General features: G+C 51.7%; 1 protein-coding gene across 1 annotated transcript in view; it reads right to left on the reverse strand.

Moving 5' to 3' along the window:
• DOCK5 (dedicator of cytokinesis 5) overlaps positions 1–18,588 on the reverse strand; it is a 923,455-nt gene that overhangs the window by 445,796 nt on the left and 459,071 nt on the right. Inside the window, exon 17 of the mRNA XM_085632878.1 lies at positions 18,023–18,126. Within this exon, the coding sequence (XP_085489004.1) occupies positions 18,023–18,126 (104 nt within the window). The remainder of the gene's footprint in view (positions 1–18,022; positions 18,127–18,588) is intronic.

Raw genomic sequence — 18,588 nt, forward strand, 5'->3', positions numbered from 1 at the left:
CTGTTAGAGCTTCACCCCTCTGAAACCTGCCCCAGAGGCCTTAACAAAACCATGTAATAAACCCCTCACTCCGAAGCCGGCAGACAGGAAACATTTACTATGAACTTGCACAGAAGCCAAATTTACAACTCCGAGACATTTCTATAGTCTGAGAATGCATGCGCTTGTGCACTTCTGCAAAGTACTTCTGAATATAAAAGGTCACATACGTCCACAATGTTTTTGTAACAGGACATTGTGCCCCGGCAGTCAGGTTTTATAACAAGGCACTGGAGGGTTACGTAGGTATACCTTGATAGTAATCTGTTTTTACCCACGTACTTTCCCAAATCAATCTTGCCGCACAACAGTGTTGTATTGATTCAAAACATTCACAACAAAAAGTATGAAGATACTTCACACATATTTTGGGGTTCATTGACGAGCCCCTATTTAAATGTGGCATTAAAAAAACGAATAAAACATTTTCCGCTTCAACTCTTTGGGTACTGTGCACAAACATGTAAAGAAAACATGGAGGGGGAGAGGACGTCTGGTGACTTTGGAGCTGAGGAACTGGGTTCGATCAAGCCTGGGCGTCGGCTCAGCATCCTGTGATTCTGGGCAAATCTACCTGTGCCTGTGCGTGGCTTTTTACTGTAAGGATAGTGAAAGAAACGTAAGCCTGGATTTAGTCACAGCCCTGACTGCACATTGCATGGATCTTGGAAGGCAATACATTTTTACTATCCGAAAACTTGAAAATATAAACCCAACAGTTTGCTGTCAATTGGTCTTCACCACATGACATTGAGAAAACATTTTTAGCCTCATGGGGTCTAAACAAACGGGAAAATTCATTGACCTCAACTTTCAGCAAAGAACAGTCGCCAGCATTTGTACAATTCGTTACCAGACTCCTGCCCATGTGCTGCACTCTGAAATTATGTTGAAGAGAACTATAGTCACTGCCTAAGCCTCAGTGAGGATACTCTGAGACACAAAAATTAGAAATGCAAGTAAACGGGCAGCATTTCTTTAAGTAAATTCAACTGGCTTCAAAAAGACCAAGGAAGTAATTTAATTCTGAAACATTCTGTTCTCACCTACATGGCCTCCGCAAGACCTCTATGATATACAGTTAAATTACAGTGTTTACACTGTGCGGTTGCCACTTATGACTTGGCAGTAATAACAAACTTGATGACAGAATCAATTCTCCCAGAGCAGAAATAAGCAATTAACCATCTTTCGCCTATTACGTTTTGTTTGAGCCCGCTGCAGCTTTTCTATGTAGGGCTTATTAATTAATCTTTAAGGCAGCACGTATAGCGTTTCACTTCCCAGCATTTTATTTAAAAAAGGGCATTCCTAAATAGATGCAAGCAATAGATATTTCATCTATAAATAAATTATGCAGAGCTGAGAGCAGAGATGGGGTTACACATTATCATTGTCAGCCTGCCCTGCAAAGGCTGAGGCGGGAGTGCAGCTGTTGGCTTTGTGATTGGGGGCTTCTGCGTGTTCCATTGTTCGTGTTTAGGGCTGGGGGGCATGGCGAAATGTTGTGTATGTGTGAGTCGCAGGCGCGCAACACCCATTGGACTCAAAGGGCTTCAGCCCCCCCCCCCCCCCCCTCTTGTGTAGAATCCCGGGATGAGACAGATCCCGGGCAGACACAAAGCCGCACCCGAGCACTTCACAGGTCTTTAAAAAGACCATTTGCATGTTAATGAGGCCTCGCTGTTATTTCACCCCTTCTAAGAGCACCTGTAGCACCACTCTGCCTAGATTCAGCCCCCCCACCCCCGAAATCAGAGCCACTCTGCCTACTGTTTAAAGATTCAGCCCCCCCCCGAAATTTTTGCTTAGCCCCCCCGAAATTTGCCTCTAGTTGCGCCTCTGTGTGTGTGTGTGCATGGATAACATTTGGCAGCATCAACGATTGCACTGATAGACTCTGTGTGGCTGTGTTATCAGTCCTCAGGGGACGGGACAGTCTGCCTGTCGAGGCTCCCAGCTCCCTCCCTGACTCAGCAGTTCTGCCGACCACAAGGCACGGCAGCGCGGCAACATTTACTCGTATTTTACCGTTTATAAATATAAATACAGACAAAGGAAATATCGATTTCCGTCTGTATTTATATGTATAAATCCGTAAATACGGAAAACCGGAAACCCTAATTATAATCATATACCCAGTGTATTTCGTATTACTAAGGCGGTGTATCTAATAAAATATTCCTAGTTACACTTCTTTGCCCATTCCTTTTTAAGAGTACCCTCTCAAACTTTGTTATCCCACTTACAGTGTAAATAGCACCCCAATGGATGTTGGCCCCATTGCCAAAGTGTTTCTGCGCATGAAGAATATTTGCATGCACTTCCATTTCTACCTATGTCATACGTGCCAACACACCTGTCTCAGCAGGGTGACTCACGATTATTTAAACCACATACAGCTTTATTTTTGCTGTGTCCTCCCTAAAATTGACTCCAAATCAATGCAAGCCAAATAAATTCCTCTGATTTTTTTTTAAACATCCCTCTCTCTTGCTTCCAAATGTTGGCAAAGCTGTATATGGTGTTTTACTTCCCTGTGCTCAAGGAGAGAGCAGACCTGTCTGGAAATGTGTGTGTTTTGAAAATAAATGTGTATTGGAAGTACCTATGATTCAAGTACAAATGTCAATACTAAATAATACTGTGTTTAATAGTCAGGACAACTGTACTTTCCTGATAACTTGCATTGGTGTAAAATGCATTTGGAAAAAAACGAAACTATTAACGAGTCTAACAAAAGAAATCGGGCATCTTCTGTTTAATTTGGGAGTGTTGGAACGTGGGGATCTGGTGAAATATCGAGGTCATCCCTCCGACATGCCATCAATTAAAATCACTACGTTTACAGCTTTAGGCACGTCACTTATAAGGGCAACACCATCATGTGTTTAAGTATAATTAGTTTAACTGAAGTCAACAGACCCTTCAACATTAAATGCATTACAGTGCTTGGTGCGCAGCTCCCCTGGCTAGGTTTGATGGCTCCCCAGGGAACCATGGCACACAGTTTGGGAACCACTGACCTATGGCAATTCTGAAAGAGGTCACAACTATGTGAGCACCCTTAAAGAAGACCAATGGCAACTGAAAGGTGGCAAATTGGGGAAACCCATCAGGCAAAGTCCTCCCAGAACGGTGAGGATGGGTGGGCGTTAAGGAATCTGCAGCTAGACAACGTCTCTACCAGATACATCGTTACCGAAGGTAAGTAACTCGTACATCTGATAGAGACAACTAGCCGCAGATTCCTTAACTTAGAATAGATACCACAGCCATACCCCCAGGGGGAGGTGGGTCTGCGACAGATCAACAGAAAGTGCCCGAAGCACTGTGCTGACAACAGAGTGACGGACCATGGGGAAGGTCGTGGCGGAACAGCCATAGAGCAACCCAAGTAGCTCGAAAGAGCAAAAGACAAGACTTCCCAAACTGCCAGATTTGCGCGACGCCATACCCATAAGAGTTTGAGATGTAGAAACAGCACTAGCCCTATTCCAGAATAGAAGAGAGGGAGCCCAGAATGACGGAGGGAGAGGGACTACTCCAGACTCAATGGTGCATTCAAGAAATGCTAGCGGATTTCATGAAGAAATATAACCAGAGCCTACCAGGCCAGGACACGCAAGGGAGTCCAGAAAGGCCATAGCCATGAAGCGAAGGGCAGATTCAGGATCTGAGCAACCTGTAGAAGAGCAGGCGGGAACAAAGACACGCCAAGTGCACACCTAGTCACCAAAAAGTGTGACAGGGGCGAACAGTAGCACTCTGTAGCTGCACAGAGCAGACAGCCCCTGTAAAAGCGAAAATATGCATGGAACCGCCCAACCAAGGAGGTTGAAGGTTGAGGTGAGAACTCACCCACGAATATAAAGAAGCAGGGTGCAGCACCTGGGACAACCTGCAGTGGAGGAGCTGTCCCGCAGGCACAGGAGACATAGTAAAGACACATTTGAAGGGAATGGCCGCAGAGGCACAGTGTGCCACTAGGAGCTGTGAATAGGAACACGCATAACTGTTGAGAAGAACCTCAAATATCCAGGCCACTTCCTTCGACTTTGAGGGGAAATCTACCCCGTACAGAAGAGTGGGACTATATAGTATAGGCCAAGAAAAAGCACCATGAAGCGGGTGGACCATCCCAGAGAGTGGAACACAAGGAACCCTGGGTGGCGAAGATGCAGGGAGACACCAAAGCGCAGTTAGAGGAGCTAGAAAAGACACCGCCGTGAGAACTAGGGCAATCTCGAGTACAATCAGTGACGTGCACCATGAAACACAGAGACATAGGACCAGACTTCGCAGAGGCGAAGAGAGGTGGAGAGCAAAGGGGGGGGAGTAGCTACAACCACGCAACTACTGGTGCCACAGGAAGAACTCACCTAGTGCACCCGTGGCAGGAGGTAGCCACATTTTGAAGCGTGTTGAAATATGTGTCAAGGAGATAGCGCCAAAGGCACAACACTGAACATCATGCAACGGTAAGACAAGGGCGTCAGTGGACGCAGACAGTCCAAAGGGGCCTCCATGCCCGCATGACGCAAGGCAGAGCTATACAATAGCATACAAGTACTCCACTTGGAGAATGTCATATCCCCAAGAACCATGGGGGAACACCTCTTAGGCTAAACCATTATTAGAGGACAGAACACAAACTATCTGTGGAACACTGCAACAGCAGGCTTACCGCCAGCCTAAAAACTCGTAGTGCAATTAGTGGACGCCAATGCAACCAGAGGACGTCAAATAAATGGTCAACCAACCCAGATCATGTGAAAAGGAAACCGTTAAGATACAGGCCTATGGGGGGAGGACGAAATACCGCAAGGAGGCGCCAAACAGCCGAATTGTCATGGGCATCAAACAAAAGGATCCCATCAAAGGGTAGGTCAATAAGGCGTTCCTGGATATTCTCCGGAAAGACGCCATCTCACAACCAAGCATGGCACCGTAGAGCCACCGAACCAGCCATAGCCCGGCCTAAGGAATCTGCGGTGTCCAAGGCCGAGCGGATTGTAAATTCCGCCAAATCACGGTCATCACGGAGAAGAGGAAGGAGGTCAACACGAGCGCCCTCAGAAGCGGCCGATAGAAGAGACTCGGCAGAGTCCCAAAGGGCACTAGTAGCCCGAGCCAAGACACACAGTGTGTTTAGTGATCGAAGAGCTGCGCTAGTGGAGGCGAAGATGTAACGGCCCCACGACTCCAGCCATCTGGACTCCTGGGAGGGAGGAAGCAACAGCTGAGGCAAGGAAGGAAAAGTAGTTTGTCGGACAAACCCCTGAACATCTGGGTGAACAAATAAGCAAACTGGATCATGTAGAGCAGGACGGTGGCGGGGCAAGATAGAATGAGCCACCGGATCACCGGAAGCTGGTCGAGCCCAGGGCATCATAAAGAGAAGCTTCGAAAGGTAGAAGCGGCTCTACAGTCCCTGAACCATGGTGGTGGACATCCAGCAGAGGGTCAACTGGCAGGGGGACCGAAGGAGGCTGCATGCTCAGAACACGAGCGGCCAAGGAGACAACCCTAAGGAACACCGCACCGGCCTCGGTAGCCCTCCGAGGAGGGGACAACTCATCTGTGGGAGCCTCCCACCCCAAGGAGGTTGGCCAATGAACTGAGGATGTGACCAATGCCCAAAAGAGGGAAGCCCCATTGACGAATGAGGGTCCTGATGGGGCTCCAGAGGAGGCGGGCAGTCCGCCGGGGCCACAAATTCCAAGGGTGGAAAAGGCAGGGATAGACCAGGCGTTGCCGGGCGTTGAGGCGATGCCGAACTTCCCCTGGAAACCTTCGTAAAGGAGTCAATAATCCTGCGTTGGGGCGGTGCCTGTGCGACATCGTCCGGTGCTGACCCTGCCCCGTCTGGCACTGACTTGGACCCGTCCAGCTCCGACTCGGCCCCGTCCCGCGCAGACTCTACCTCAACCGGTGCCGACTCGACTTCAACCACGACGAGTTCTGCTTCCGAAGAAGGGGACTGCGTCGGAGCAGGAGAGGCAAGCTTACGACGCTGGACCTGCGCTGACTCAATCGCAACCCCAACAGCCTCCGACTCCAAAGGAAGGAATGGAGTCAGAGCCTGGGGACGCAAGTCTGTGGCGCCTTAGCGGCGCCGACCCTGCCTCGACCACAATCGGCTCCGTGCGCGAAGCAAGGGATGGCGCCGGACCCAGAAGAGGCAAGGCCTCGGGCCGTTCTGGCGCCACTTCGGCCTTCAGAGCCGGAGCCGGGGAGGCAAGCCCTCAGCAGCGAACCGACCTCCGAGAAGGCAGCCGCCTGTCTGGAAGGCGGAGGTGGGCTCTGAGCCAAGCTGCGAGCACCAGCAACCACCTGTGATGCCACAGGGAGCTCCACTGGGCTATACGGCGCGGCCATGGTGCTCTGGGTCGAACAGGGGTACCCCACTGGGCAACGACCTGATGACGCCGCCAGGGCGAACCCGCCGGCGCGTCAGTTGGAGACCTTGCACATAGCGGAGGCTCCGAGGATGCCCCAGGGAGAGGAGGGGACCCAAGGAAGGTGTGCAGGGCCGCTGTGTAGACCTCCATTTGGGCCTGAGTCGCCCCCATGCCAGGACAAGGCGGATAAGGAAGGGGCAACACCTGAGGGCCCACGTCTGGAGGATTTCAGGAACCAGTGCCCTAGACAACAGAAGGAAGTGAGGTCGAGGACCTCTGTGACATGCGCCATGACTTACCAGAGCGATGCAAACGACCCACCTGGGAACCAGAGGCCGGCCGAAGCCGCACATGGAACCCACTACCAGAGGGGCCTGCCGCAGATGAGGAGGGTGGAGGCCGAGACGACTCCGACTGGGACAGACAAGTGGCTTCATCCTGCGCTCACGCCGGGACTTCGGCTTGAGGTGTTGACAGGCGTCGCAGTCTGACGAGTCGTGGTGTTCGCCTAGACACAACATACAGATAAAGTGTGGGTCCGTTACGGACATTTGCCGCGAACAGGAGGTACAAGTTTTAAAGCCCGAAGGCATCGCACACTGTTCCAGACGCAAAGCGTCAGAAAAGGGCCTGAAAACAGGCCAGAGGAACCGCTTACTCCGGATCCGCGTTGTACACGGAAAAGAAGGAAAACTGATGTCAGCGCATCGGGAGGGACTTATATGACCTCGCTGACGTCACGTCCGCGGACGACGTAAGGGCGGGGTCGTGTGGCGCCGTCCCCGGCACACAGAGGTGCTGCTGCAAAAAGTTTTCCGGATCCAGTCGCCTGCGGATATTCTAAGTTAAGGAATCTGCGGCTAGATGTCTCTATCAGATACAATGTTACAAAGCACAGCATGTGCCACTTTACCATATTCTGTTTCTTTATATTCAGGTTCCAGAGTTGCTTTCCTGGGAGAGATTATGCAACATCTGACAGGAATGGAGTTTTTACAAAAATTATCTTCGAAAGATATATGCCATACAGTTTTAAATGTGATCAAACGTGCCCTACAAAGTAGAAAACGTTATGAGCTTGGAGCCCTCTAATTGATGTTTTTATGTAAAATTCTGTGTTATGATGATTTTTTCCAATTATTGTTAAGAAAAGATTTTAAGAGGAGGAGCCTAGCGCGCATCCAAGATGGTCGCGTGAGCACAGGGCTCCCCGGACCCTTTCTGCTCCTCGGAATATATCCTGAGACTATCCTGATTTGGTGTATGGAATCTGGGAGATGAAGACCAGCTGATCATATATCTCTTTTCAAAATTCTAATCGGACCTGGGAATCCTGAGTTGTCGTCGTCGGAACTTTTGGGACCCACCCGACGGAGGTGGCCGGGGTGAAGGTGACCCGTGGGGCCGGGCTGCAATTGAACAACAGCGGCCTCAGCGCGGTGCCAGTTACCGATTCAGCACTTTCGGTTTCGGTTTTGGCCTTCAGGAGATCATCTGGCGTGCGTGCTCAAGGTGGCGAGGTGCCTCCTGGGCCTCTGCCCGAGGCTTGCTTCCATCTGCTACTGGCGGGCCTAACGCCTCCTACGCCGACAGTTTGTGGTCCTTTCCCCTTGATCGGAGGTCCCATTGAGAGACTGCGCTCACATGGCGGGCAAAGGGGGTCCGGAGGGGCGCAAGACCAAGGCTTCACTGCGCGGGGGAGCGGTCCAGAGCAACAACATGGACCGCTATACCCAGGGCAGGGGGTCCCCTGGCGCTGCTGGCCTCTCCCCGGATGCTGCAGGGGGAGGCACGACCGTCTCTGCGGAACCTTCCCTACAGGACATTATGGGCGCCATCGAGGGCATCAGGGAAACTATCGCGACGCAATATGAGGCCCTGGCCCGTAAAATCGACACTGTCGCGATCGACGTCACCCTGATCCGGGCCGACCTCTCTAAAACCAACGAGAAGGTCCAGGCCCTTGATACACGGACCTCCACCCTGGGTGCGGAGGTGTCGGATCTGCGGGCCGCGCTTGGGGACATTAGATTGGTCAACGACCATATGGCCCGGCGGCTTGAGGACTTCGAGGGACGGGCCCGACGCAACAATATCCGCATCATTGGGGTACCGGAGTCCTCCGACAGCCACCCGGTGGACCTCGTGGTCGAGGAACTTATCCTGCAACAGCTGTCCCCGGTTGGCCTAAGCAAATTCTTCGCTGTGGAGCGGGCCCATCGAGTTCCGGGCGGCCGGCCGCGGCCGGGGGCCCCCCCGAGGCCTATCGTGGCTAAACTGTTCCACTACAGGGACCGCGATGCTATTCTGCAGGCTTCACGGACCCGTGGCCCGGTCCGCTACGAGAACTCGACCATCAACTTTTACCCGGACTTCACGCAACTGGTCCAGAAACAGCGGATGGGATTCCAAGGAGTGAAGCGCCGTCTCCGCGAGCTAGGCCTGAAGTATTCGATGATCTACCCGGCGAAACTTCGAGTGGAGCATGGAGAGCGGACAGTCTTTTTTGACTCTCCTGTGGCCGCAAGTGACTGGCTGGACTCGCTGCCGGACGTGGGTGGCCGGCCCGGGCCCTCTGGGGGCACCGCAGGTGACGGGTCCCCTTAGACTGACCTTTGGTCCTTGCTTTTGCGGTTTTGCACTGTACAGTTGGGTCTTACTTCTTTTGCATACTGTGTTTTACCAGGACCCGTGAGGGGTGCGGGCGGGTTCGGGTCCCTTTCCTCCTCCGGGGTCTTTTTGTAGAATGGGGTTAGTGGGGCGACAGGCACACTGCAAGTTGGGGGGGGTCTTCGGCCCGCAGGGGTGCAGGGTGGGGGGCGTTGGACTTGGGGTGGGGTTGGGGGGGAAGAGGGGTTGTTTAGTTGTGTGTTTTTTGTTTACAGGGCGAGGTATTGATTTTTATCCATATTTGGGAGCGGTGCTGCGGGCTGGGGGCCTCTTGATCTATTGGAGGGGATGGGGGGAGACGGGTTGAGGTTTATGTCATGGAACGTCAATGGGTTGGGGGACCGTATTAAGCGGGGTGTTGTACTGCAATATTTGCGTCGTTTGACTCCTGATGTGGTGTTTCTCCAGGAGACGCATTTGGTCGGCAATGTCTGCCATGCGATGAACAGGGGGGGATACCGCCTCGTAGCCCATTCTGGTTTCACAACTGGCTCCAGGGGGGTGGGCATTCTCCTGCGAACCTCCCTTCCGGTGGAGATCACGAGGATAGTCTCGGATGACAGAGGGCGCTATGTGTGTTTGATTGGGAGGTGGGAGGGGCAGCCCCTTACCCTGGTTTCAGTCTACGTCCCCCCGGGCCTCCAGAACTCCACCTTTACTGATTTGGGTCGAATGCTGCTTGACCTCCCGGACGGCCTCCTGCTCATGGGCGGGGACTTTAATTCTGTGGTCTCGGGTGAACTGGATCGTCACCCACCGAGGACCCTCCCCGCTGCCCAGTCATGGCTGGGTGGGATGTTGGAGACCTTCGGCTTGGTGGATAGTTGGAGACTAATGCATCCGACCCAGTGCCAGTTCACCTTTCATTCGGGGGCGCATGGGAGTCTCTCCAGGTTAGACTACTTCCTTATGCCCGCGGCGCAGACTGGTCGGATTCGAGAGGTCAGACACCTGGCGCGTGGTATCTCCGACCATTCTCCGCTGTGGCTTCTCTTTGACACCGGGTCGCGGTCCGCAGGGCGGATAGCTCCCATTAACCCCTGGTACCTGCGGGACCCTGTGACTCGTGACAGCCTGGTTAAGGCCATGGACCAATACTTCAGTGAAAACGAGGGGTCGGTGTCGTCTGCGCTGTCCCTTTGGGAAGCCTTTAAAACTGTTATACGCGGACACGCCCTCGCCCAGATAGTGGTGGCCAAGAAGGTTAGGAGCGAGGCGGTGGTGAAGCTGGAGACTGACATCTCGGGGCTGGAGTCGGCCTTGGAGGCGAATGTTACTCCGGACGGGCTACATGCCCTTAGCCTGAAACAGTTCGAATATAGGTCCCTGGTCACTGACGCGGCCAAAACTATGTATAGGGAGCAGCAGGGCCGATTGTATGACGCGGGGGACAAAGCGGGAAAGTTGATTGCGTGGCTGGACAAAAAGGAGAGAGTGAATCGTGTGGTCCCCGAGTTGCGTGCTGCGGATGGTGTGTGTGTGACTGAGCCGGATGAGATTGTGGAATGCTTCGCTGACCACCTCCGGGCGGTGTACTCCCCGGTGACTGACAGGGACGAGGATGACTCTCGCCTCCTACTGAGAGATATTGCTCTGCCCGGCCTGTCCGTTGAGGACCGGGAGCGGCTGGACGCCCCCTTATCGTCGGATGAAATAGCGACCGCGATTCGTTCCCTTCGCTCGGGCAAGGCTATGGGTCCTAACGGTCTGCCCATTGAACTATACAAATTGCGTCCTGATAGGCTTGCGCCCTTCCTCAGCCGCATGTTCCGCGACTCTCTTGCGGCGGGTTCCCTTCCGGCCGACCAGCGCTTGGCCACTATAGTCGTTATCCCCAAGGAGGGCAAGCCGCGTGACCGCTGTACCTCTTACCGGCCTATTTCACTGCTCAATGCGGAGCCTAAAATCCTGGCGAAAGTCCTGGCCAATCGATTGTTGAGTGTCGTGTGCGACCTTATTCACCCGGACCAATGCGGCTTTATCCCGCACCGCAACACCGCTCTTAACTTGCGTCGTCTGCACGGGGTCCTCGCCAGGGCGGAGTTCCTCACCGAACCGGCCGTGCTGGTTTCTTTGGATGCCACGATGGCATTTGACACTATTGAGTGGCCATTCCTCTGGGCCGTCTTGGATAAATTCGGCTTTGGAGAGGGATTTATTGGCTGGGTAAGGCTCCTTTACACGGGACCCATGGCTCAAGTGGTGGTGAATGGGCGGGTCTCTCGGCCCTTTGCCCTCGGCAGGGGCACGAGGCAGGGGTGCCCGTTGTCCCCGTTGCTTTTTGCTCTCGCCCTGGAGCCACTCGCTGCCTGGCTCCGTTGGGAGCCCTCGCTTAGAGGGATCCGGTGGGGCCCGGGCTTCGAAGATCGGGTCTCGCTGTATGCGGACGACATTCTCCTGTATCTCACCTCACCGCGGCAGTCACTCAACGTCCTCTTTGACGTTCTGACCTCCTTTGGGAACAATTCGGGTCTCACGATCAATTGGTCTAAATCCTGCGTTTATCCCATCTCTGGTGGTCCTCCTCTCCTGCCGCCTCGGCTCCCGATTCAAATATCTCTGAACGGCTTTAAGTACCTGGGGATATACGTTTCGCTGGACCCGGTGGCTCGCTATGAGCAGAATCTCCTGCGTCCACTTCGGCGACTGCGTGAGGACACGGCCCGGTGGTGCAGGCTGCCCCTGTCCCCGCTGGGTCGGGCCGCGCTGTTTAAAATGATGTCCCTTCCCAGGTTCCTCTATGCACTCCAGAACTCCTTCGACGTTATCCCAGTGGCCTACTTTCGGGAGGTGGAGAGCCTGCAGAGGAGACTGGTGTGGAACGGCCGGGCGCGTATTGCTCTTGCCAAGCTCACTCTCCCCTGGTATGACGGGGGCATCGCGCTTCCTGACATTCGCAGGTACTATTGGGCCTCGCAGCTATCTGCCATTAACCACGCCACGTATGCGCCCGGCTTGAATCCGGCGTATGAGATGGACAAGTTCCTGCTTCCCGGCGGGAACTACAATAGGGCACTTTATTCCCACCTGGCTGACCGGACCCTTACGGGTCCTACTAAGATTGCTGTGCGGACCTGGAGGGCTGCCACTGCGGCCATGGGCTGGAGTGAGCGAATGACATGTGCTACTCCCTTGTTTGCCTCCGACCGCCTGGGCAGCTTGTGGACCACCAAGGGGTTTGACCAGTGGGACACGATTGGTATCAGCAAAGTGGGAGACCTGTGGCACAAGGGCGCGGTCAAGACTTTCGCGGTGCTCCAGGCCGAATACGAGCTGACCGACAGGGAGTTCTTCCGCTACGCCCAGGTTCGACACGCCCTGCTCTCGGTCTTCGGGGAGGGGACCAAGATCCCTGTCTCCTCGCCCCTCGAGGACCGCATACTTGACGGACATGTCCCTGATAGTACTATTTCTTTAATTTATAAAAAATTGATTAATCACCGGGCGGATCTCCTGGTGCGCCTTCGGGAGGCTTGGACTGGGGATGGGGTCGAATTGGACGACGAAGACTGGCAGTCTGCACTGTCGTCCCCCAGGGAGGTTGCCATTCCGGCTCGTCTCCGGTTGGTACAGCTCAAGATTCTCCACCGGGTGTATGTGACGGGTCCGCGCTTGGTCACGATGGGATTTTCCGACGACGGGCTCTGTAAGCGAGGCTGTGGGCTCAGCGCCACCTTTCTTCATATCCTTTGGGAGTGCCGCGAGGTGGCGGACTACTGGCGCCGGGTCCACACGGTTATGGGACAGGTCACCGGGGTTGTGCTGCTGCCGGAGGTGCGTCGCTGTGTCCTGAATGTGTGGGAGCCCAATGACTACAACGCGGCTCAGACTCGGTGGGCGGCCCTAGGGAACATGATTGCCAAGAGGGATATAGCGCAACTTTGGGGCGCTCAACGGCCGCCCACCGTGTCAGTATGGAAGGAGAATATGGACTGGTGTATGTTTCGGGAGAAGACAGTGTATGTGGCCCGTGGCAAGCCGGGGGCATGGGGTAGAATTTGGGGTCAATGGAATGCGTATCGCGGAGGCATCTGTACGCCCCCCCTGGTGGACACTGATATCGCCATGTCCCCCTGACCCTTGGCGGCTCCTGGCGCTTTTTGTAACAACTACATATGGACGTTCATCTCCCTTGAGCCCCTTCCCCCCCCCCCCCCCTCCGTCCCCGGCCTCCCGGTACTCCTCTCTTTAGCGGATTGCTCAAATGTTCTGACTGGAGTTTCCCGGGGGGAGCCTGAGCCGCACTGGTATCCCTCATAACTCGCCTTTTGTTTTTATTGTTTTTCATTTTGTTTCTGTTATTGTTGGACTGACGCTTGCTGTTCTTCGAGAACTATCTTGAGCCACTGCGGGGCAGTGCCCTGGGAACTGACTGTAGCCTTGATATGTGTATATTTCCTTATGTACCTAGCGGCCGGCCCGGGTGGTTGTAGGCCCATACTTGTAACCGAATTACTGTTCAATAAAAACTTTTTCAAAAAAAAAAAAAAAAAAAAAAAAAGAAAAGATTTTAAAATGGTATCAAAGATACTTTTTTATCGATGTAATAATCTAATGATTATTTTAACAATTTGTATTGATTGTTTTTATATGTTTTTACATGCCTTTATGGTAAAAAGCAGAACAAAGATGGTTTTGACTTGGACACTAAATTGATTTTGCACTGCTAGGTACAAGGAAAATGCTACTTACCAGTATGCATCTGTTCTTGGCATGTAGAGCTGCAGATCCACACACTATGCATAGATCGCCATCTGGTGTTGGGCCCGGATGTTTGCACTTGTTTTTGTCTTAGAAAAGTCTTTGGAAGTCACGAAAAAGGTGCCTCCTCCTTTGGACAATAGTGCGCATGGGTATCGGCTCCAACTTCAGATTGTTTTTCGCCAGCAAGGAAATGATGGGGTTTTGTGAGAAACAGATAAGATGCCCATGTATGCTGTATCTAAATAAGATCGTACTGGAACAGATAAAGGTAGCCAGGGAGGCGGGTGGGCGTGTGTGGATCTGCAGCTCTACATGCCAAGAACAGATGCATACTGGTAAGTAGCATTTTCCGTTCGAGGCATATGAGCTGCAGATCACACACTATGCATAGATTGTATAGCAGTACCCATCCCTAGCGGCGACCACCAGTATCTGCTGCAGTAGTTTGAAATAATGTTTTGAGTACAGCCTGGCCCACACTAGCTTGCTGTTTTGTTTGCACATCTACACAATAGTGATTTGTGAATGTGTGCGGTGTAGACCATGTAGCTGCTTTGCCAAGTTTCCTAAAAATGCCATTGAAGCCCCTATCTTTCGGGTAGAGTGGGCTTGTGGCGTGAGTGTGATGTACACACTGATGATATGAGTTGGCTTTTATGAGCCAGTCGTCTAAGTATGGGAAGACGTGAATGTGCTGTCTTCTTAGGTGAGTGCAACTACCGCCAGACACTTGGTGAATACTCTGGGTGCTGTGGTGACTCTGAAGGGGAGGACCTTGAATTGGTAGTGCGGACCGTCCATTACAAACCTGAGATATTTCCTGTGAGAGGTGTGAATGGGAATATGAAAGTAGGCGTCCTTAAGATCTAGAGTGGCAAGGAAATCGCCTAGTGAGAGAAGAGGAAGGACCTGTTGAAGCGTGACCATGTGAAAATGGTCTGAGTGTATGTACAGGTTTAAGGGTCTTAGGATAGGTCTTAGAGAGCTGTCATTCTTGAGAATGAGGAAGTACAGGGAGTAAACCCCTGTGTTTTGCTGTTGCAGGGGGATTGTTTCTATTGCATGTTTGTGCAGGAGGAAGGTTAACTCCTGCTTTAGCAGCGATAAATGTTCCGATGACATTGGGCGCTGTGTGGGTGGTGTGTTTGGGGGGGTAGAAGTGAGTTCTAGACAGTAACCTGATTGAACGATTTGTCTCACCCACCTGTCTGTGGTGATGTTGTGTCAGACAGGTAGGAAATGTAGTAATCTTTGCCCGACCGGAGTGGAATGGTCTGGGGTAGTGGAGGGAAGTCATTGGATAGGGGTGGAGGTGGAGCGGGTATTATTGGTCTTGCCTCTACCCTTGATATTATTGCCTCTGTAGCCTTCTCTTTGATAGCCTCTGGTAAATGTGGTCTGGGTGGGGGTTTTATAGGACGTGGAGGGATTGTCAGAGGAGTTGCCTCTTGATGTGCCCCTGTAAGAGGAGCAACAAAAGGAACATCTGGGAGCTTGTGATTGCAAAGCTCCCATTGATTTAGCTGTGTCTGTATCTTTTTTCATCTTTGAGAGATGAATCCATGGCAGGCCCAAATAGATGCTCTCGGTCAAATGGTTGGTTGAGAATGGAAGTTTGTACCTCCGGTTTAAACCCTGAAATGCGTAGCCATGCATGCCTATGCAGGAGGACACTTGTGTTGATGGCCCTGGAGGCGGTGTCTGCCACGTCTAGAGCGCAACAAATGGAAGTGTTTGTGATGATTTTACCCTCCTGTATGAGGTCGTTGGCCTTAGTTTTGTATTTATCAGGGAGGTGTTGCAATAGGGACTCTAACTCATCATAGTGTGCTCTATTGTATCTGGCTAACAGAGCTTGAGTATTGGCGATGCGCCATATATTAGCCGCTTGCGACGCCGTACGTTTACTAGAGGCGTCCAAGAGTTTGGACTCCTTGTCGAGAGGTGGAGCGTCGAATGAGGTTTGCGAGTTAGCCCTTTTTCTGGCATTGGAGACCACTAAGGAGTCCAATGGTATCTGGCCTTTAATGTAAATAGGGTCTGCTGGGGCAGCTTTATATTTTACCTCTATCCTGGGGTTTATAACCCTAGCCCTCACAGGATCTTTGAACACCTCAGGTGCATGTTTGATGACCCCTTTTAACATAGGAGGACAGAGGTGGACTTTTGTGAAGTGTCAAAAGTATCCATTAAGAAATCCTCTTCCACAGGGTCTGTGTGTAAGGCATCTCCGTGGTATTGTGCAGCTCTGTGAACGAGCTGGGTGAAACCTATGGTATCCTCTGGAGGGGAAGGTCTAGAGGGGTAGATGTCGTCCTGTGGTATGTTAGGGACATCTGGTGTGTTGTAATCGTCCCAGGGGTCTGGGGTATAAGGTGGACTAGTGTCCCCTAAAGGTTCGTCGCAGCCCCCTCCCCTGTGTTATCAGAGGTGTCATCATCATCCCCTGGTGGAGGCGATGGTGTAGGAGAGTGGTGTGGTGGAGGTGGAGAAGGGACTCTGAGAGGCGATGTCGCAATGTCTCTTTTGTTAGGTGGTGGAGCCGGTGGAGGCGTGTCCAGTGGTCTCTTTTTAGAACTGAGAGTCAGTTGGCCAGTCTTTGGATCTTTTAGAAGAGTTTTTTGGGTGGGATCTGGTTTAAAAAGCTCTTCTGTTGGAGGCTGATGTTTTGGTGCCGATTTTTTTGGTTCCGAAGGCTTGCGTGGCACCGATTCGGGAGTGGACTTGTGCTCCTTAGTCTTTGAAGTATGAGCTTTTTTAGTCTCTGCAGGAGTTTGTGGAACCGGTTTTTTTTTCGGTTCCGATGTTTTCGTAGGTTCAGATGGTGTTTTCGGTTCCGAAGATTGCGAATGGGAAGTCTTCGGTAGCGTCTTTTTGTTCGGTTCCGACTGCTTCTTCGGAGTCGAGGGGTTGGTGCCGGTAGTTTAGGGTGCCGAGAGCGTGGATGTGGAGGCAGCGGTCAGCACTGATATGGAGGAAGGTCTCTTTTTCAGTGCCGGGGCTTGAGTTTGGGCACCGACGGCAGGCTGACTCGAGCCCGAGTGGCCTGAAGGCTTTGTTGTGGACTTCTTTGCCGGGACCGAAGGTGGGGCGTGAGAAGTATTGTCTCGGTGTGCACCTGGGCCTGAAGGTGAAGGTGCCAACGAAGCCTTTTTGGGTGCGGGGGGAAGGGGGTCAGGGTCGACGTCACTACTTACGACCTGCTGCCCGGGAGTGATGTCCTCGAGGTCGGAGTCATCGGCTTCTGAGACACTGACGGGGCCTTCTTTGATTTGCTCCTGTTCAGGTACATCGACGCCCTCCTGGAAGATGTCATTGGGAATGGTGCCAAGGAGCAAGCCATTGTTCTTCGGACTCGACGATCCCGGATGGTCTTCTTGGAGTGGAAAGAGGCACAAGCTGGACAGTCTTTGGCCTTGTGCTCTGGTGAGAGGCAGAGGTTATACACCTCATGAAGGTCTGTGTGTGGGAACTTCGAACCACATTGAGGACACTTCTTAAAAGAAGTCCTTCCCATGAGCCAGATGGAATGGCCTAAGGAGGCTCGAAGCCCTTCGTCGACGACCGGAATCGCGGACTTCGAAATTGAAGAGATGCGCGACATCTAGGGATCGCGATCGAGACAATACCGGAGAAAGGGTGAGGATTGTGCGTCGAAAGTTGGATCGGTAACGGCACCTAACTGGAGCGCGAAAAACACATCTGAGCCCGATAGCGGAAAAAAAATATCTAAAGATGGAGCCGATGCCCATGCGCACTACCGTACAAAGGAGGAGTCACCTATCTCGTGACTTCCAAAGACTTTTCCAAGACAAAAACAAGTGCAAACATCCGGGCCCAACACCAGATGGCAATCTATGCATAGTGTGTGATCTGCAGCTCATATGCCTCTAACTATTTGTTTTCTGAAAGATTACCGGTTTATGTATTTAGGGCCCATGGGATCCCTACCTTGGCACAGGTTCACAGCGCTGTAGATGTCATTGGTGAGTGTTTAACTCACTGAGCCATTTTATAGAGCTTGATGCAACAGTTTTGTGATTTCTAACTGTTGCATGAAAGCAGCGTTACCATTAATTATTCTAATGGCACTCAATTTATGAACCTCAGAAGGAAGAAAGGATTATTTTACCTTGCCAGACTTTGAGCTTGTAACCATCAAGAGAGCCACCTTGCTGGTAAATTGTGAGTTCTGCTTCACTCACCTTATATATGATTAAATCATGCTTGCCATCCTGAAGCGTTGTCCCATTTGCATTCATCAGCTTGACAAAGGCCATCCCAAAAGGTTTTTCTGATCTATCTCTTGCTACGAAGAAAGGAAAATATAGAAACAAAGGAAGTGAACTGGGATCTAGCATCTGGAAAGCAAACTGGTATAATCCTTTAGTCAACTTTGACTGTCAAGTGCAAGATCCTACCTCACATTTCCAACATTTAAAGGTATTATTTCAGCTAACATTTTAATAAAGTCCATATAACAATGAAGGATAAACTTGTATCACTTTTGATGTTAAAGCATATTAAATTCATAGCTCTTTGATGAAAGCTACTCTGGTACGGAAGTGGTAATGCAGTTACCATTCTAATCATTAAGAAATTAACTGGGTCACTTTAAAATCGGGCCAAGCAGCTACAATAGATTCCTACCAACATAACTAAACTAGCACGGGCTTTCTGGAAATATCTGATTTACAAAATTAAGTAAAGTATGAAGAATTAGTAAATTGCATCTATAAGGGCATTTAACATTTTCAAATTCACTTTACTG

Source organism: Triturus cristatus, chromosome 11 (genome assembly GCF_964204655.1).
Source record: "Triturus cristatus chromosome 11, aTriCri1.1, whole genome shotgun sequence".
NCBI classification, from domain to species: domain Eukaryota; kingdom Metazoa; phylum Chordata; class Amphibia; order Caudata; family Salamandridae; genus Triturus; species Triturus cristatus.